Here is an 18,133-nt window from a genome sequence, read left to right as displayed (position 1 = left end):
GCACAAGAAGCATCACAGAAGTGTTGCCTGTTATTATTTTCTCAGAGACTGGCAAATAACCTTCAATAAACAGGCTACTGTAGAAGGGGTGCCCCTAGCCCTGGACGGCCAGGCTGCAGACTCCCTGCTGGGAGCTGTCTCAGGGACACCACTCGCCCTCTGGTGGACACGGAAGGAAGAGGCCAAGTGCGAGTATTTGCTCAAAAAAAACGTGCCAGAGGCCTCAGTGGAAGAGAATGAGAAAGAGGGACACACTCTTTTTAATGGAGTCTGTTCTGCAGGAAGAATCCACTCAAGCTTCAGGTATTGCGTTAGAGTGAATGCAAGTTTTGCACTATCGTGTTTCTGAGGTTTGAGGATTAAACATTTCTAGTGCAAAACACTGGCCAGATGCTGCCGGGGTTCCCTGTGCCTTCCCCGGACTTCCCATCTAAGAGGGGTTTAATGGCCGAAATGGGCTTTCAAACCTGTGGGCCTGTGAAAGCAGGCGCTGAATCTCCCTGAACACACTTATGTCACATAGCGTTACTTGCACCCACTTTCCAAGGAACCACAGCAAAGACTGAAACCTATCTCTCAGGCCCAAACTCTCCGAGCACCCGTATGTCCCAGCTCCTACTGAGCCCCGTATGAGCTACCTACCCTCAGTGGTAGCTGAGCGGCGGCTGCTACCACTGAACTTCATGCCACGCTCCAAACATCCTTTACTGATGGCCTGTGGCCCGAGGCACCAGGGTCTCGTCAAACAAGACAGAGGCAAAGTTTCTACCCCGGCAGGAGACAGACAACAAACAAAAGTAAAAGACAGCGAGAAGTAAGGCACATTTAACATAGAGAAATAGCACAGAGGGGTGTGGGCTACTTTGGAGTGTGCAGTCCGGGGTGGCTTTTGGAGAAGGTGACATTTAGGTTGAAGGAAAGGAAGGAGGCAGCCGTATAAAAAAAAAAAAATGGGGAGGAAGAGCACTGGAGGCACAGGAACGGAGGGAAATCCCAGGCAGCTAGGAGGAGTGAACAAAGAGAGAAGACACGAGGGCACAGTCAGAGAGAGAGGGAATGCTCCGCTCGTGGGGCCTTGCAAGTCTGTGTAACTTTAGAGTTTCTTCTGTATGAAATGGGAAGCCAGAGGGTTTCAAGCCAAGGAGGAACACAAGGAATCGCCCCTCCTGGCTGCAGGGTGCAGGTGGGGGGGGGGGGGGGGCACAAGATTAACAGTGGAGACGGAAACGAGGTAGGAGGCTGTGGGATCTATTTTACACCAAGTAAATAGGAGACTCACACACGGACTGGACGGGCGTAGGCATGCACTGAGGGGGAGAGAGGAATTCATTTCCTAGGATGAGAGGACGGGGGAGGAAGAGGGCACGGAAATCCCGCGTTCTGTTTGGACACCGCAAGTGTGAGATGCCACGTGGGGACGGGTGCCCAGACTGAACACTGAGGGGAGGAAAGCATGGGGAGCTGGGAGCGCGAGCGCCCCATAAGCCAGAAGCAGCCGGTGGCCGAGCGTGTTGAATCTCAACAAAGACAGAGCTGACCCAGGATTTAGTGACCCTGAGGCCACTGGAAACCTCCACGAGAAGTCGCAGTGGGTGTGGGACGACGGGGCGGACTTCCTGTCAGCTCTTTCCCTCACTTCTCTAATGTTCTTGCTCCTGGGAAGCCCTGTGTGCAGGCCGGAACCCCGGGAGTCATCGGGAGCTCTCAGCCTCTCTCACCTTACACCCTCACGCCCCCAGCACTCTGCCCGCCAACCCCCCACTTGGTCTCTGCCTCTCCACCTGCCCCAGCCTTGCCCCTGCTTCAGGCCACACCACCTCTCACCTAGACTTATCGGCGCCCCTCACTGACTGCCTTGTTTCTACCTCCTCTCCCCTGGTCTGCCCCCCAACCTTGCCGGAGAGACACCTCTAACAGGCGCATCTGACCCTGAGTCTCTAGTCCTGATGCCTCCTGGACTCCTATCCCTCAGGATGACAGTCAGGTGGCACGGTACGAGGATCTCTCGCTTGCCTCCCCTCCACCCTTTCATCTATCCCCCACTGAGGCCTTGGAGACCTCCTGCCTCCTTTTACATGCTTTCTTGTCTCATCCTGCCCATCCTGCAGCTAAAGTGTCACCTCCTCCGGCAAGCCTTCCATGACCACTCCCCACCCCTCTGGACTCCGGCCGCTTACCTGCTGCACGGGCTCGATGGTCAGCTCCATGTAGCGACTGATGGCTGCCATTGTCCTCAGTGATTTGCAGGGTGGTAATGTGGTGAGAGGCACCCAGTCTGAATTCTTTCAAGTGGAGACGGGGAGGTAAAAAGAATTCTCAGTCAGGAGACTTTTTCTAAAAACAAGATCCCGTTCCTTCAAAAGCCTCTCTAAAATATTATTTCTGTTTTTTCATGGCCCATCTCCCTTTCTGCTTCCTATAAGCTGTATCTTATCTCCGTCTTTGATGTCACAGTAGTCAGGGGTTCCCAAACTTTGTTGCACAGTGGAGTCACCTGGGCATCTTAGAAAACAAAACAACTTATGTCTAGCTCTCCCAGCAGACGCTCTGATTAATTGGTATGGGCGTGACCTGGAGAGTTTCAAAGCCCCTCACTCCCCTGCAGATGATTCTAAAGTTTGGGCCAAGTTTGGGAATCACTGCAGTAGGTGCTAAATGCTTTTGTAAAGCAATGGTTCTCAAACATGAGTGTGCATCAGAAGCACCCAGTGCACTTATTAAAACACCCTCAGTCTGGGGCGCCTGGATGGCTCAGTCGGTTGAGTGTCCGACTCCTGATTTCGGCTCAGGTCATGATCTCAGTCTTAGGACTGAGCCCCTTGTCAGGATCTGAGCTGAGCTTGCTTGGGATTCTCTCTTTCCCCCTCTCTCTCCCCTCCCTTGCTCTTTCTCTCTCTCTCTCAAAGTAAATAAAATTAAATTTAAAAAAAATAAATAAAGCACCCTCAGTTTAAGATTGGGTAGAGCTGATGGAGCCCTAGAATTGCATTTCCTGCAAGTTCCCAGGCGATGCTGGTGTGGGGACCTCACGTTGAAAACCATAGCTCGTAAAGAACCGTGGAAGCCATTGCAAAGGCTCTGTGTCATCCCTTCAGAATGCCAAGCCACACAGGGCTCTCTCTCTTTAAATACTTTAGCTCCCTTTGGGGATAGAATTTCGTCAAGTTTCTAGAATAGAATGAAAATAACCTCCCATTAGAGCCTCCACGGGAATGTGGAGCTTTGGTCCAAGCTCTTACATAAACCCCTTTACCTTGGCCGCGCCCACCACTATCTTCTGTTTCGTTAACTCAGTCAGATTACATTGTTAAACCTAGAATATTCGAAGGGATGGACCCAGTTCACTCACTCACCTTCTCTGGAAGAAAAACAAGGACAGTGAGGAGCCTAGGTAACAGGTGAGATTTTTTCCTCAAGAAATTATCTTAGAAAAGAGGGAGCTGCCTTATGTTCAAGTCCTTACAAGCACTCTTGTATCATGAAGCAATTTCTCAGCTTTTTGGAACCAAGGACTTTTGACAAAGACAAACTGAGAGAGTAAGTTCTGCCTACTTAGGTCACCTGTTAAAATCGGTAAGGAGACAAACACATTTTCTGGTACGATGTATGTGGGGGATGTTACTGTAAACAGCACCTTTAAAGATCAGCTTTTTGGCAAGATCAACTGAAAAAAAAAGGGCTGTGTTAGTGATGGTGACGATGTATACGTCAGAGACGCATGTGCAACTAGGAATACGTGTTTTTATGAAATAGGGTAAAATCATATTATTTCTAAATTAACCTATTAATTTATGTAGTATGTGAACTTATATATATGAGGAAGTTACTAACTAGCTTAAGCGGACATTTAACTATCTCATCTACATTGCTCAAAATACATTAAAGTTTATTAAATGATCTCAAAAACCCATTTAAAAATATGTTGTAGTTGGGAAAGTGGAAGATCCTATTTATTCAGGGCATCCTTAGCACTGGGCATAAACAGTAGCGTTTTGGGTTTTTGTTTTTTGGTTTTTTTTCATAAAAAATAGTAGTCGTTTTTTAAAGTGACCAACTGTCCTAGCTCGAGAAACGCCCAGCATCCTGCGCACAGACCCAGGATGTGGGCCCAGCAGTTTTCCAACCGGCGAGACCTTGCCTCCTGGCTTTCTTCCTCTTTGTCTGTGCAGGTCAAAAGGGCCTGGGTGTCGGGGCTCTCTCTGGCCTCAGGGGCAAACCCCAAGGCCCGTCTCATCTTGCTCTTCATCACCCAGGAAAGGAAAATGATCTGAGAGGTAGAGTTAAGGTGCAACAAAGCACAGCATTTCAGCCACCCAGGGCTACCTTCGCCTCTGCACCCCGAGGGCTCTCTCTCCCCAGATGATCCTGCCTGGGTGGGCCCCAAAACAGACATGAGCTCATTTAAGAACAGAGCCAGGTCTGACTTTCTCCACATTTCCCCCACGAGGACTCAGCAGCCAGCAACACCTTGCCCCCCAACAAGCACTCAGTAAATACTTGTTAATCAAAAGCATTTTGAAAAACACCTTCCTTGAAGGGCTTGGCTTGTCTCTTGAAGGGACAGTACATGGAGTGGGTTGAATAGTGTTCCTCCCCTGCCCAAATTCATATCCATCTGGAAACTCCAAAAGTGACTTCATTTAAAAATAGTGTCCGGGGGGCGCCTGGGTGGCGCAGTCGGTTAGGCGTCCGACTTCAGCCAGGTCACGATCTCGCGGTCCGTGAGTTCGAGCCCCGCGTCGGGTTCTGGGCTGCTGGCTCGGAGCCTGGAGCCTGTTTCCGATTCTGTGCCTCCCTCTCTCTCTGCCCCTCCCCCGTTCATGCTCTGTCTCTCTCTGTCCCAAAAATAAATAAACGTTGAAAAAAAAATTAAAAAAAAAAATGTCCGGTGCCAGCCTTTAAAAAAAAAAAATAAATAAAATAAAAATAGCGTCCGGGGGAGGGGCGCCTGGGTGGCTCAGTCAGTTAAGCGTCCGACTCTTGGTTTCAGCTAAGGTCACGGTCTCAGTTTTGTGAGTTCTGGCAGCACAGAGCCTGCTTGGGATCCTCTCTCTCTCCCTCTCTCTGCCCCTCCCCCACTCATTCTGTCTCTGTCTCTCTCAAAATAAATAAATAAACTTAAAAAAAAAAATAGGGTCTTGGGGCAACTGGCTGGCTCAGAAAAGCATGCAACTCTCAGGATTGTGAGTTTGAGCCCCACGCTGGGTGTAGAGATTACTTAAAAATAAAATCTTTTAAAGGGCACCCCGGTGGCTCAGTCAGTTGAGCGTCTGACTTCAGCTCAGGTCATGATCTCACAGCTCATGAGTTCAAGCCCCACTTTAGGCCGTCAGCGCAGAGTCTGCTTCAGGTCCTCTGTCCCCATCTCTCTGCCACTTGCTCTCACGTGGCCTCAAAAATAAACATTTAAAAGAAAATAGGCATCTCCCCCTTAAAATAAAATATTTAAAAAAAAGGGGGGGTGTTTGCCGATATAATTAAGATGAGGTCACAGTGGATTAGGGTGGACCCACAGAGCTATGTGAAGGGAAGAAGAACATGTGATGACTGAGGTAAAAAATGAAATTACACTGCCCCAAGCCCAGGAGCACCAGGAGCCATCAGACGCTGGAACAAACAAGGGAAGATTCTCTCCCAGGGCCTCCGGGAGAGTGTGCCCCTGCCTAGACTTCGGCCTTGTAGCCTCTGGAAGCGTGAGAACACATTTCTGTTGTGACAAGCCACCAACGTTGGTAACTTAATAGGGCAGCCCCAGAAAACTAGTACAGCACAGGAGAAAATCACAGTTTCTAACGATTTCTAAACTATTTATGATAAATCCACAGGTGCTTCATACACAAATTACCAGCTGTCCACCTCTCTATCTGCCCAATGTCAGAGCTTAGCTTGCCCTTGAGGTTCTCACGTCAAGGTCACTGGGGTGTCATCACATCAGGCGACAACCCCTGGGGAACCAGAAAACAGTCATTGACAAAGGGCAGCCCTTGTCAGCTTTGATCTCTGCTTCCCCAACCCAAGGTTCCAGTGCCAAAGACAACAGAACGGGATGATCACCCCTGCGTGGCAGGTCAGCTTGCAAAGCCCCTTCCTAGCCTTGTGAGAAAGACAGGGCAAAGATGAGGAAAACGGGTTCACAGGAGGGTTGGGACTGGCCCATGTGAGGAGCAGCACTGAGACTGGAACCTGGGTCTGCTCCTGGGGCCTGCACACCCCCGCTTGCGGCTTCTCAGAGCTCCAGCCAAGAGATAATTGCTCCATATAGTATATATATAAAGGGAACAAAATACAAAATTGCAAATGATTGCCATTGCATCTGTCTGCCCCAGGCTTCAAACCTCCTCCCTGGCCCCCCTGGGAGAGAGTGCCATCTAGCCATAAGGAAGGAGGGCACCGCAGGGATAGGGGGAGATGAGACACCAGCAGCCAAGCCCCCTAGGCCCAGCGTGGATACAGAGAGGTCCAGTGCAGCACGGCCGAGGGAGGTCAGGAACCAGGGTGTGGCCCGAAGCAGGTACTCAGGCCGCCGGTCATGGGCCACAATGGCCGAGGCATAGAGGAGGCCCGCCAGGGCCGACAGGAGCCGGGTCCACAGGTGGATGGAGGGAAATGCCTTACCCTGGCACTGGACAGAGAGAGGAGGGAGCTGTGCAGGAACACTGCTGTCCTCCAGCCCCCTCGGAGCAGGATTCTAAGATCTAGGCCTTTGGTCCTGCCCTTGGCAGGTTGGAGCGCAAGCCTTCTGCCCATGGCCAGTCCCCAAAGGTGCTGCTTCTATTAGGTTTCCAGCTTTTGCTCAAGCTGCTTCCTTTACCTGGTGAACTCCTATTCATGCCTCAAAACCTGGCGTAAGCTCAACTCTAACAAACCCACCCCCCGCCCCCCCACACTTAGGTGGCATAGTTGGCTAAGTGTCCAACTCTTGGTTTCGGCTCAGGTTGTGATCTCAAAGTTGGTGAGTTCGAGCCCCACGTTGGGCTCTGCCCTTCCCCCACTTGTGCTCACTCTCTCTCTCTCGAAATAAATAAATAAACTTAAAAAAAAAAAAAAAAAGAAGCCTTCTATACACCTCCACCCTAACAGGGGTGAATAACTCCCATTCTAGGCTCCATTACACATGACACATCTCAACAGAGGGCTCCTGAAAGCAGGGCTGGGGTCCTGCCCATCTCGGCACCCCTAACCCCTGGCACTGGGTAGTGGCTCACGAGTGTCACCTGAGAGAACAGGAGGGACTTTTGATGAAATATGAACAGGTAAGGATTGACTTCTCTTCCTGGGACCACCAATCCTCAACCTGGCCAGCCGGAAAAAGTAAGGACAATTAGAGGTGACATTCTGGAAGTTTTGAAGCCAAGGGAACATTTTTGGAGAAAGAGTGATGGCAATATTGGTTAAAAAAAAAAAAAAAGAAACATATTCAATATTTAAATGTTAAATACCTTTTACAGGTATGAAGTCACCTTATGTATACATTTATATGTATATACACAAATACTGTATATTTTCAATTGTATATAATAACATAGTATATTTAAATCTATAGAAGTATAAATTATATGTAATTTATTTTACTCATTAAATAACTGTATTTAGAGATATACAGGTATTGGCTAGAGATTGAAAAACTTTCAGAGGAAAAAGCAAGGTTTGGCTGATTTTCCCCATTTTTATTTTAACTCTCAAAAAGATTCCTTGGGAGTGTTACACTTTCCTTTGCATTTCTTCAGGTTTGGTTCCCAGGGTTTCCTGTTTTTGGTTATTTTGTTTTTAGCCTTGCCCTGAAGACTGGTTAACAGAGACAGCAGCCAGGCTGGGGAGGGTGGCCCCTGGCTTGTCGGCCCCAGAGGCCCTTCCCACCTGACACCGGGAAGCAGCCCTGTCCCCTTCCACCTGACTCAGCCCAGGAAGTGGCTCTGTCCCAGACAGCACTGTTGGGGTGAGAAACCCTCAGGGGTTCCCCAGGCTACTGACCCCCATTTATAGAGGACACTGATGGCCAGTGACTTGCAGGGTCAGGGCTGGGAACTGCCTTCAGCCTCTTGACTCGCACTTGCTGCTGCTCTGCGTGGGCTCTCTGCCGTCATTCATGTGCCAACCCGCGCACAGAGCTTACTGACTTCAAAACTCCATCTCTCTTCCTGGTCAGTCCTGGGGCCTGTTGGGTTCTGTCTGCCTACACGCTGGACACTCTGTAGGTGCTTAGCAGCTGCTGAAGACTGGGACTGGCTTGCCGACTGGAGATACGGCAGGTCTTTGTCCAGCACATGTGGGCTTCGTCTGGCTGGTCACACAGAACTCAGGGTGGCTACCCGGCAAAACGATTGCGGGGTGCTCGAAGCAGGACGTACGTCAGCTCCTGCAGCAGCGACGGGTCCCAGTGCTGCCAGCACAACCCCATACTGGTCAGCGGGTGGGTCATGCCCCTTGCTCTGTTCAAGCACTCCTGAAAGAATGGAAACTTCTTCCACCAAAGCCACCCAGCCATTCTGCAACTCAGCACCCCCAGCAGGGGTAAATTAGAAGCAGCTTCTGGGGATCTAGGGTTCAAGGCCATGCTGGCTAGGCTGCCTAGAACACCCCAAACCCTGCTGAGTTTCTCCCTAATAAGGGGACCCTAGCTCTGGGTTCTTCTTTATGGAACCAGAGATACTCACGGCTGGCAGTGCCTCAGAGATTGCCCAACTTTATCCTTAATACAATCGAACTCTATCTTCCTGCCAAGGGGCCATCAGGCTTGAATGCCTTTAGTGATGGGGAGTCCACTAGCTCCTAAGGCAAGAATAACAATACTAATTGCTCTCAATATGCCAGAAGCCATGCAAAGCATCTAACCCATAAGTGGGATGTGGACCCCCCCCATAACCTCTCTCCACTCTTGGTTTTGCTTCTATTTCCCAAGACCACAGAGAACAAAGCTGCTCTTTCTGCCCCCAAACGGCTCTTCTGGTTCCTGCATCCATAAGCTTCTTTTTTTCCAGACCAGATTATGTCACTCGCTAGCATCATTATTATCATTTAAATGTTCATTTATTTCTTTTGAAAGAGAGGGAACACACATGCATGCGCACACAAGTGGAGGAGGGGCAGAGAGGGAGAGAGAGAGAGAGAGAGAGAGAGAGAGAGAGAGAGAGAGAGAGAGAATCCCACGCAGGCTCTATGCCGTCAGCCCAGACTCCGACTCAGGGATCCATCTCACAAACCATGAGCTCATGACCTGAGCCAAAATCAAGAGTTGGTCGTCCAAACGACTGAGCCACCCATCCAGGTACCCCTTAGGTAACTCATTTGAGAGTGTGCTGGCACCTACCATGAGCAGGCTCCCAGCACCTGGAATACAGGGGAAATAAAACAGACAAGACCACTGCTCTCATGGTGCTGATGTCCTACCTGGGACCAACTTGGTAAATAACTGAAGGAGCTAATTTCAGGTTGTGACCAAGGCCGTGAATAAAATGTAGCGGAGTGAAGGTCAGTGGTGGGGCTGGCCTGGGGCTATGTTAGGTGGGTGGTGTCAGGGGTTGAACCGAGTTCCCCTCTCTCAAAAGATGTTGAAGTCCCAACCTCCAGAGCCTGTGAATGTGGCCTTCTTTGGAAATAGGATCCCTGCAGATGATCACGTTAAAGATGAGGTCATTAGACTGCACCCTCATCCAATATGACCGTGTCCTTATGAAAGGGAAGCCTGGGCACAGACACGACCAGAGGGAAGGCCATGTGAGGACACACACAGGGAGAAAGAACGCCATGCGAACACTGGAGTTGCGCAGTTATGCGGCCATCAGCCAAGGAACTTCCAGAAATTTAGAAAGAGGCCTGGAAGAGATCCTTCCCTAGCGCCTTCAGAGGGAGCACGGCCCTGCGGACACCTTGATACTGGACTTCTGGCCTCTAGTACTTTGAGACAACACGTTTCTGCTATTCAAAGTCTGTGATACTTTCTAATGGCAGCCCCAGGAAACTAATACAGCCAGGCACTGTACCAGCCCCTCTGAAGGTGTTCACGTGACGCAGCTTCGAGCCCCACCGTCCCAGGGGCTCCCCACTCTCCCCTCCCTTGATCCGGAGGCAGCGCCTTTGCTGGGAGGCCCCATCACCCGTGAGGTTTGTGGCCATGACAGCACAGGCATCAGCTTCCTACCAATGAGCAACTAAGCACCTGCCCCCCCACACCCAAATCCTGGAACTGCTGTTAAATGATGCTCTGGGGCAAGCGGTTTCTTTAGACCTAGTGATGGCCCATCACGTTTCCGGTGTTAGGCCTGGCCATTATTCCTGTCAGGGAGGCCAGCCCGGCACAGCGGAGCAGTTCTGCACACCCACGATATCTTGCTCTTCCTGCCTCAGTGGCTTTTCCCGCGTGCTCTCCACTTTCCCTCCCTCACCTCTGCCTCCTCCAATCTCGCCTTCCCTTCGGAGCCAACGGGAAGCGTCTCTGGCCCCGTCTACCAGGCAGTGTGAAGTTTTCACCCTCACTCATAGGAATAGCATAGGAGCCTTCTCTCCCTCTTGCGAACCCCCTAACACCTGATTCTATCTTTCTTCGAGCATTAAAATAACCTGCTTTTGGGGTGACTGGGTGGCTCAGCCGGTTGAGCATCCAACTCCTGATCTCAGCTCAGGTCATGATCTCATGGTTCTTGAGATCAAGCCCTGAGTAGGGCTCTGTGCTGGCAGTGTGGAACCTGCTGGAATTCTCTCTCTCCCTCTCTCTCTCTCAAAATGAATAAATAAACATTTAAAATATTCTGCTTTGCATTTCCATGTCTTCCATGAGACTGGGAGCTTCCCAAGGGTAAGCACAGCATCTCCCGTCACATCTCCAGTCACATCTCCAGTCACATGTCAAGTCCCCTACAGAACTGGCCAACACAGGGCTTTCCTCACCCTGGATGCCTGGACAGTATCTGCAGCAAAATGCTCCCAGATGGAATCCCAATACCTGCAGGATTCTCTCCTCTAAAACCTTCTCGTTTCCTAGTGGAATGTTTGTTTATCGAACCCCAATGCCTTCTTCCTGACAGCCTGCTTTTCCTTTGCTCTGGAGAGAACTCAGTGCGCTCCCCTGTGAGAGGCTCTCGCAGACCTCAGGACCTCCCCTGGGTGGGCGGCCCACCCCCTCCACGTGCACACATGCACACACACGACACAACCCCTCCACCCCAGGACTCGGTAAGACCTGCCATGGCGACCCACAGCCCCAGCCCCGACCCAGCCTCACGATTCTGGAGAGCGGGGGGATTCGGGAAGCCCAGGAGCCGAAGGCAGCGATGGCACCCAGCAGGTAGCCGAAGATTTCAGTGTTGTCCTGAGGGAACAGGTGATACACTCAGCGCCCTGAGGAGACAGCCCATCCTTTCCCGCTTTTAGTATTTTCTGGCTAGGGCTGCCCCTGCCCCTGCCCCTGCCCAGGGCATTTGTTGGGGCCGTGAAGAGGGAAGGGAATGCATATCCCCACGCCCTCCTGGGCAGGCTCGGCCTCACCTGCAGCAGGCTCTCCAGTAGCCTCCGCTGGGGCCCTCGGACAGGGCCTGACGCCTTCCGGACGGTGGCCCAGAGAGCCCAGCCTGGCCCCAGGCTCAGCGGCAGGGCCAGAGCAAAGACACTGGCCCTGAGCCGCTGCCTCCTCTTCCTCTCCCGGGAGCCCCGACCTGCAACAAATACCAAAATCCCACAGGCCCCTGGGGTCTAGAACTCAACGGAGAGCTGCATCTCCGGTGTGCGCCCATCTCCGATGCCAGAGCGGGTTCCCACGTTGCTCGACAGGCCAGATCCTCTCCACCCTTCAAGGCCCCATAGCTCTGGCACCCCATTGGAGGAATCTTTCCTCCCCACCACCTCAACCCACCCACCCACTCGCACGACTGGTGCTCTTCTTCCTCGGCCCTCAAAGCATTTTCTTTTCACACGTGTCTGTGCACACAGAGTTGCCTCTGCGAGACTGGAACCCCCCGAGGGCCAGCAGTTTCTGTAATCTCCACAGAGCCTGGCACAGAGCTGAACCGGCACAGCTTTGGAGAATGCATCACGGTGTTTGTGCCAGGGCCTGAGCTGTGAGCCAAAAAGGAGCACGGTCTTGGAAGTCTCCTTGAAATATGAGACAGACAGTCCTCCGAGAACTGTAGTAGGAACACGTCTCCTCTGGGCAGCGCTGAGCAGCTTGGGGATCTTACGTTACCCCACTGATGCAAGCACTCCCCTTTTGCACCACGGCGGGGGCACACGGCTGCCCCTTCTCAGAACGCCCAGTCCGGCATACTCAGGGCGACCCATCCTACCTCAGTAACTTCCAGCCCCCACTCTGCCTGAGGTAGCCTGCGCCCATTCCTGGCATCCATTTCTGGAAGTTACGGGGCTGTGTTTGGCCAACCCAGGTTCACAAACTGAGATATCACTGTTCATCCCCCCAGTCATGCACACCCATCCTCCTGGCCTTCGCTCATGCTGTTCTTTTCACCTGGAATACCCTTCCCTGTGGCCCCTGATCTAACGTCACATCCTTCCCTCTGGCTGCCCACAGTGTGCACGCACCTCCTCGCAAGCAGCATTAATGACCGTTTAGGGCCCCGTCTCTCGGCCCTGGGTGGGGTCTCCGAGCTCATTCATGTGTCCGTGCCTGGCAGGGGCCCAGCTGAAGCCTGACAGGGAGTAGGCGCTTGGCGCACTGATGAATGAAGACAGGAACAGATGGCCACACACTCACCCAAATTAGACTTCAACTTGGAGCCGCAGACCGGGAAGAGGATGAACACAAAGTTCACCAAGTCAACAGCTGCTAGGTAGGCACCCGTGAAAACCTGGGGGCAAAGGAAATAGAGTCATGGCGTCCAAACATTCTCCAGCAATCACAGCACCTGTCATCCTGGATCTCCTCTGCCCCTGATGAGGTACTTCCTCCGAAGCCGCCTGCCAACCCCAGGAAAGGCTGGTCATCACCTCTATTTGCCTGACAAGGAGAACGGGGTGCTGAAACGAGCAATCCCTTACGTGGAGGCCCATCCGCAGAACCCGCCCTCCATTTCCCACGCCGTGCTCTTTCCGGTACACGGTTACTCTTTGCTGTGTGACTCTGGCCCAACCGCTGGACTTCTCTGGGCCTCTGTTTCATCGTCTGTAAAACAGGGGTAGTCATGGTGCCTCTCTCAGTGCTAAGCAGATTACATGAAGCACTACAGGGAAAGTGCTTAGACCAGCACCGGCAAGCAGGAAAGCACAAGGCTCCTACCCACAAACGCACCAGCTACTATGCCAATGTAACAGTGGTGAAGAGCAAACTCTGGAGTCTGGATCTTGCCACTGTTGCTTACTGGATCCTTCCCAAAGTTGTTCAGCCGCTAAGTCTGAGTGTCCACATGTGTAAAACAGGGATAAGGAGAGAGCCTACGTCCTAAGATAATTCGAGGATTAAATGAGTGATTGCGTGACAAGCCCTCATTGCCAAGCACGTAATGAAGGATTTTTTTTTCTCTTTACATTTATTTATTTTTGAGAGAGACAGAGACAGAGCACAGGTTAGGGAGGAGACACAGAATCCGAAGCAGGCTCCAGGTTCTGAGCTGTCAGCACAGAGCCCGACGTGGGGCTCGAACTCACGAACTGTGAGATCATGACCTGAGCCGAAGTCAGACGCTCAACCCACTGAGCCACCCAGGCGCCCCCGCAGCGAAGGATTTAATAAACATCAGCTACTATTCTTGGACTCGGGCTGAGCATCATTGGGTTCCAGCAGCCAATGAGAATGGGCACCCAGAATGAAAGGTGGTTTGTTTGTGAGACAATACTGTTTGAAGCAGGGTCTAGAACTCCCAGGTGTGTATCCCGGCCATGAGGCCGCCTTCCTCCATGTCTACCTGGGTGGGTGCCAGCCCCATGAGGTGCCTCTCCAGGGCACATTCCTTTGGGATATGTGTTTTGGGACAGGCCCCATCTACACAGGTTTGAGGGCCTAGACTTCAGAAGAGCTTGAAACTGTTTCTCACTTGCCCCCAGGCCTGCATTACCACTTGGGAAAGCACTCAGCCACCCCTGTTTGAACTGAGGCTGGGCTCCAGGCTCTAAAAACAATGACCACAACAATCGCTACTGATGGAGCATCTACGATGTGCCAGCTGCTGTTTTAAGGGATGGGGATACGGTAGTGAATACAAAGTTTTGCCCCCGGAGAACTGGCACACTAGTAGTTCAATGAGCAACAGACACACTCAGTAAAATAGATGGTGTATTGGGGGGGGGGGGTGGGTGGTCCACTTTGGGAAAAAACGGAGCAGGATGAAGGAGTCCGGAGCACCTGCGGTAGAGGGAGGGCACAAGTCTACACGAGTGCTCTGGTTAGGCCTCATCGAGAAGGTGACTTTTGAGCAAAGACTTGAAGGAGGTGAGCAGTGAGCCCTGTGGCTATCAGGGCAGGGGCACTGGGCAGGGGCAGACAGACCAACAGGGGCGCGGGCATGAGGTGAGACCGTACCTCAATGGTGAGGGAACTAGACAGAAACTACTGTCACCCTGTGGGCCCTACGCACCTGGATCGTGAGCTGTCTGGCCAGAATCGCTCCGATGGTGTCACACAGGCTGGTCAGGAGGCAGCATGCCGCGCACAGCGCTGACTGGTCCCGTCCGGATTTCTTTGTACACCTCAGATAGAGAAGCCTGTGGTGACAGACGGGGGTGTGGATGGGTATGGACGGAACGCGGGAGCCATGAGTGGGTTCCCAATGCAGGTGTCTGCAGAGGGCAACTGTGATTTTGTGTCCTCGTGAGGCACTCTCTCCCCCAGATATTCAGCAGGTATTTCTGAACTTAGTTTATAGATGGGAAAATAAAGGATCAAAGACTCCAGAACCAGCCCATGGCAGGAGCCAGACCTGCCTCTCTAACGAAGAGGCATTTCTTTCCTCCTACAAATCTGGCCAACTCAAGTTCATGACCCACCACTCAATGCTAACAAACTAACTATGGGGTTTTATTTTTTGAAAGGAAGCTTGTGGGTTATAAAAGTAACCCAATCACTGTGGTTAACTGCAGAGTACAGATAATTGCCTAAATTAAAAAGGCAACTTGTTTCTTTTCAATTCAAGTGAAATCCTGCTAAGGAGTTCATGTGTGCAGTGGGGCGGCTGGGCTTTTGCTGGCCCTTGTCAAGTTGAGCATGTTCTTTTTTTTTTTTTTTTTTTTAATTTTTTTAACGTTTATTTATTTTTGAGACAGAGAGAGACACAGCATGAACGGGGGAGGGTCAGAGAGAGGGAGACACAGAATCTGAAACAGGCTCCAGGCTCTGAGTTGTCAGCACAGAGCCTGACGCGGGGCTTGAACTCATGGACCACGAGATCATGACCTGAGCCGAAGTCGGACACTCAACCGACTGAGCCACCCAGGCGCCCCGAGCATGTTCTTAACATACACGGAGAGCAAAACTCCTCGAAGATGCCATGGCACTTTGGGCTGACCTCTCCCTATAGTCGCCCACTGCTGGTTTCTCTCCCTTATTCCCCTCTTCCTGCCCCACCCCACTCCCCTAGAACAAGCACAGAAAGGCACAACAGGATGGAAGGAGTCAGAGGTCTCTCAGAAACACCTGATCGGATCTCAGAAACACTTTGTTCTAGATGTTTCCATGTTACATATCTGGGCCGGGATAACTGCACTTCTTGTTTTATTTCCATCAACCACAGGGTGGTACTCACTCCTCACGGTTAGACTGTTTGCCTGGTTCTGAGGGTCGGCCCTTGGGAGCAGGGGATGGGGATGGAAGGCTGCTGGGTTCCAGAACATTTCCTGATCTGCCAGACGAAGCCCAGAGCTCACAGTGAGAACAGCAACCTTTCATCTAGGCCCTGGGCTCCTGGCACCAATTCAAAGCCTAAGCGTGAAGGCTCTAGAGACTCTCTGAGTTGGATTCAGATTAGAAATAGTTTATTTCAGGGCGCCTGGGTGGCTCCGTCGGTTGAGCGTCCGACTTCGGCTCAGGTCATGCTCTCACGGCTCATGAGTTCGAGCCCCGCGCCGGGCTCTGTGCTGACCGCTCAGAGCCTGGAGCCTGCTTCAGATTCTGTGACTCCCTTTCTCTCTGCCCCTTCCCCTGCTCATGCTCTGTCTCTGTCTCTCAAAAAAACAAAGGCTTAAAAAAGAAAAAGAAAAGAAATAGTTTATTTCAACCCTCCCATTAGAGAGTGGAGAAAAGTGAGGCCGATGGTGACCAGCTGAGTTAGTGGCCGACCCTCTGGCTTCACATGTGGAGGCTTTCTCTGTACCCTGCTGTTCTTTTTTTTTTTTTTTTTTAATTTTTTTTTTCAACGTTTATTTTTATTTTTAGGATAGAGACAGACAGAGCATGAACAGGGGAGGGGCAGAGAGAGAGGGAGACACAGAATGGGAAACAGGCTCCAGGCTCCGAGCCATCAGCCCAGAGCCCGACGCGGGGCTCGAAGTCACGGACCGCGAGATCGTGACCTGGCTGAAGTCGGACGCTTAACCCACTGCGCCACCCAGGCGCCCCATGTACCCTGCTGTTCTTTAGCCATTTCCCCAGCCCTCGGGTCAGGGATCCGGGCTGACCCTACCCCAGGCCACACACAGCTGGGAGGATACACATTCCCCAAGGACAAGAGGAGGCTCGGGGATGGCAAAGTCCTGACAACAGATGGGTGTGTCCAGACTGAGGCAGGCTGAAAAAGCAGATTCGGCTCTCATCAGACTGACTGGCTGGGCATTCTCAACGGAGTTACCTAACCCCTCCCACCTTCAGTTTCCAGCTCAGGAAATGTCCAATACTGCTGACTTCAGGGCGGCTGTGAGGACCAAATGAGATAACGCACAGAGAGTGGCTCGTTGGTGTCCACCTCTGATCTGGACAGTTTAATCCTCACAAGTCTGCCCCTTTCGAAAAGGGTCTGGCGGTCCGGTTCTTTCCATTCGCTAGGGCAAATTAGTAAAGCTGTCAGAACCTCCAGCTTCCTCGGGGGGTAAATGGGAGTAATAACGGTCTCTCCCTCGTGGGGTTGTGGTAGGGAAGACATGAGCTAATAAATGCAACACTAGGCCCACGTTAAATGTTCCAAGTGTCTTTTCATTTGCGTTCCGATGACTGGGTAGGGGGGTTGCCAGATCTCTGCAGCAATATCAAATATCATCTTAAGAGTGCCTAAGATGAGCAGGTGCCAACCTCCCCCGGGGTGCTGATCCTTTCTCCTCTGCCAGGGAATACTTGGGTTGCACCAGCTTGGGACAGGGTGCACGAAGACCTGGAGGCCATCTTTAGCCAGACTTCATAGAACCCAGGTTATGGTGACCACCTGACCAGATGGCTCCAGGTACTGGCCAGAGTCAGATCACAGCCAGTCCCCCTCCCCAGATCAGAGGGCCTGGGGTAAAGGGAGACCAGAAACGCCAAGAGCCTTGTCCAAGGTCCTTGCCCTCTGCCAAAGGTTGGTGGCAGGACAGGAGCAATAATAAGGATGTTTAATGAGCACATACTAAGAGCTTTACGGAAACTAACTCATTTAATCCTGCCATCCGTCCCATCAGTTATTAACCCCGTTTAGGTGAGGAAAATGAGGCTCTGAGGCTTTACAGCTTGCCCAGCTCACACCTCCGGTCGATGGGGAAAGGGTGACAATAGAACCCAGGACTCGCGGCTGCCTTCGAGGGCTCCACGCACCTCACGACCCGGCCTCTTCCTACTGGCCCACAGCCCAGCCTCCCCCTCCCTGTGCACGGAATCCGGAAAGAAGTCCTATACGACTTCAGTCCACAGCGGAAGGGTCGTTTCGATCCTGGCACCGCGCTGCCTCCTGCCTCCCCCCTTTATGCCCCCTTCCCTCCAGGTTTCCAGGAGGGAGTTGGCGGGAGGCGTCGCCCCGCACCCCCCGCCGCTGACCCGGCCCCCTCCCCCGCGCCGCCCGGTCCCGGTCCCCATTACAGCGCGTGGGCGGCGATCCAGCAGGAGGAGGCGCAGATCCACAGGCCGAAGGAGATGCAGACGCGGTGGCGGGCGAAGCAGCGGTCCAGGTAGTCCCAGTCCCAGAGCGCGGGCGCGGGGCTGGCCGCCTCCCCCATGGCTCGCTGGCTCCGCCCGGCCCGGGCCCCAGCCTCCCGCGTGGCCCCGCCGGGGCGCAGCCTCCGCGCGCCCCCTTCCCCC

At 52.4% G+C, this 18,133-nt stretch overlaps 1 protein-coding gene across 5 annotated transcripts in view; it reads right to left on the bottom strand.

Moving 5' to 3' along the window:
• The window catches only part of TMEM44 (transmembrane protein 44), a 36,721-nt gene extending 18,599 nt beyond the window's left edge, over positions 1 to 18,122 (bottom strand). For 2 of the 5 annotated variants that reach the window (XR_005793346.1, XM_040484939.1), the window contains exons 1-8: positions 17,915 to 18,122; positions 14,517 to 14,643; positions 12,701 to 12,794; positions 11,482 to 11,648; positions 11,219 to 11,305; positions 6,452 to 6,622; positions 4,096 to 4,267; positions 2,178 to 2,282 (exon numbers count right to left, since the gene is read on the bottom strand). Coding sequence is in view for 4 of the 5 variants with exons in the window: in XM_040484939.1 (XP_040340873.1) it covers positions 2,178 to 2,282; positions 4,096 to 4,267; positions 6,452 to 6,622; positions 11,219 to 11,305; positions 11,482 to 11,648; positions 12,701 to 12,794; positions 14,517 to 14,643; positions 17,915 to 18,051 (1,060 nt within the window). In the remaining variant the exon portion in view is untranslated. The remainder of the gene's footprint in view (positions 1 to 2,177; positions 2,283 to 4,095; positions 4,268 to 6,451; positions 6,623 to 11,218; positions 11,306 to 11,481; positions 11,649 to 12,700; positions 12,795 to 14,516; positions 14,644 to 17,914) is intronic. The other 3 variants (XM_040484936.1, XM_040484937.1, XM_040484940.1) reach the window with 3 other exon arrangements.
• Positions 18,123 to 18,133: the final 11 nt, after the last annotated feature.

Source organism: Herpailurus yagouaroundi, unplaced genomic scaffold (genome assembly GCF_014898765.1).
Source record: "Herpailurus yagouaroundi ecotype Mexico unplaced genomic scaffold, PumYag 162, whole genome shotgun sequence".
NCBI lineage: Eukaryota > Metazoa > Chordata > Mammalia > Carnivora > Felidae > Herpailurus > Herpailurus yagouaroundi.
This window is presented reverse-complemented; position numbering and strand designations above follow the sequence as displayed.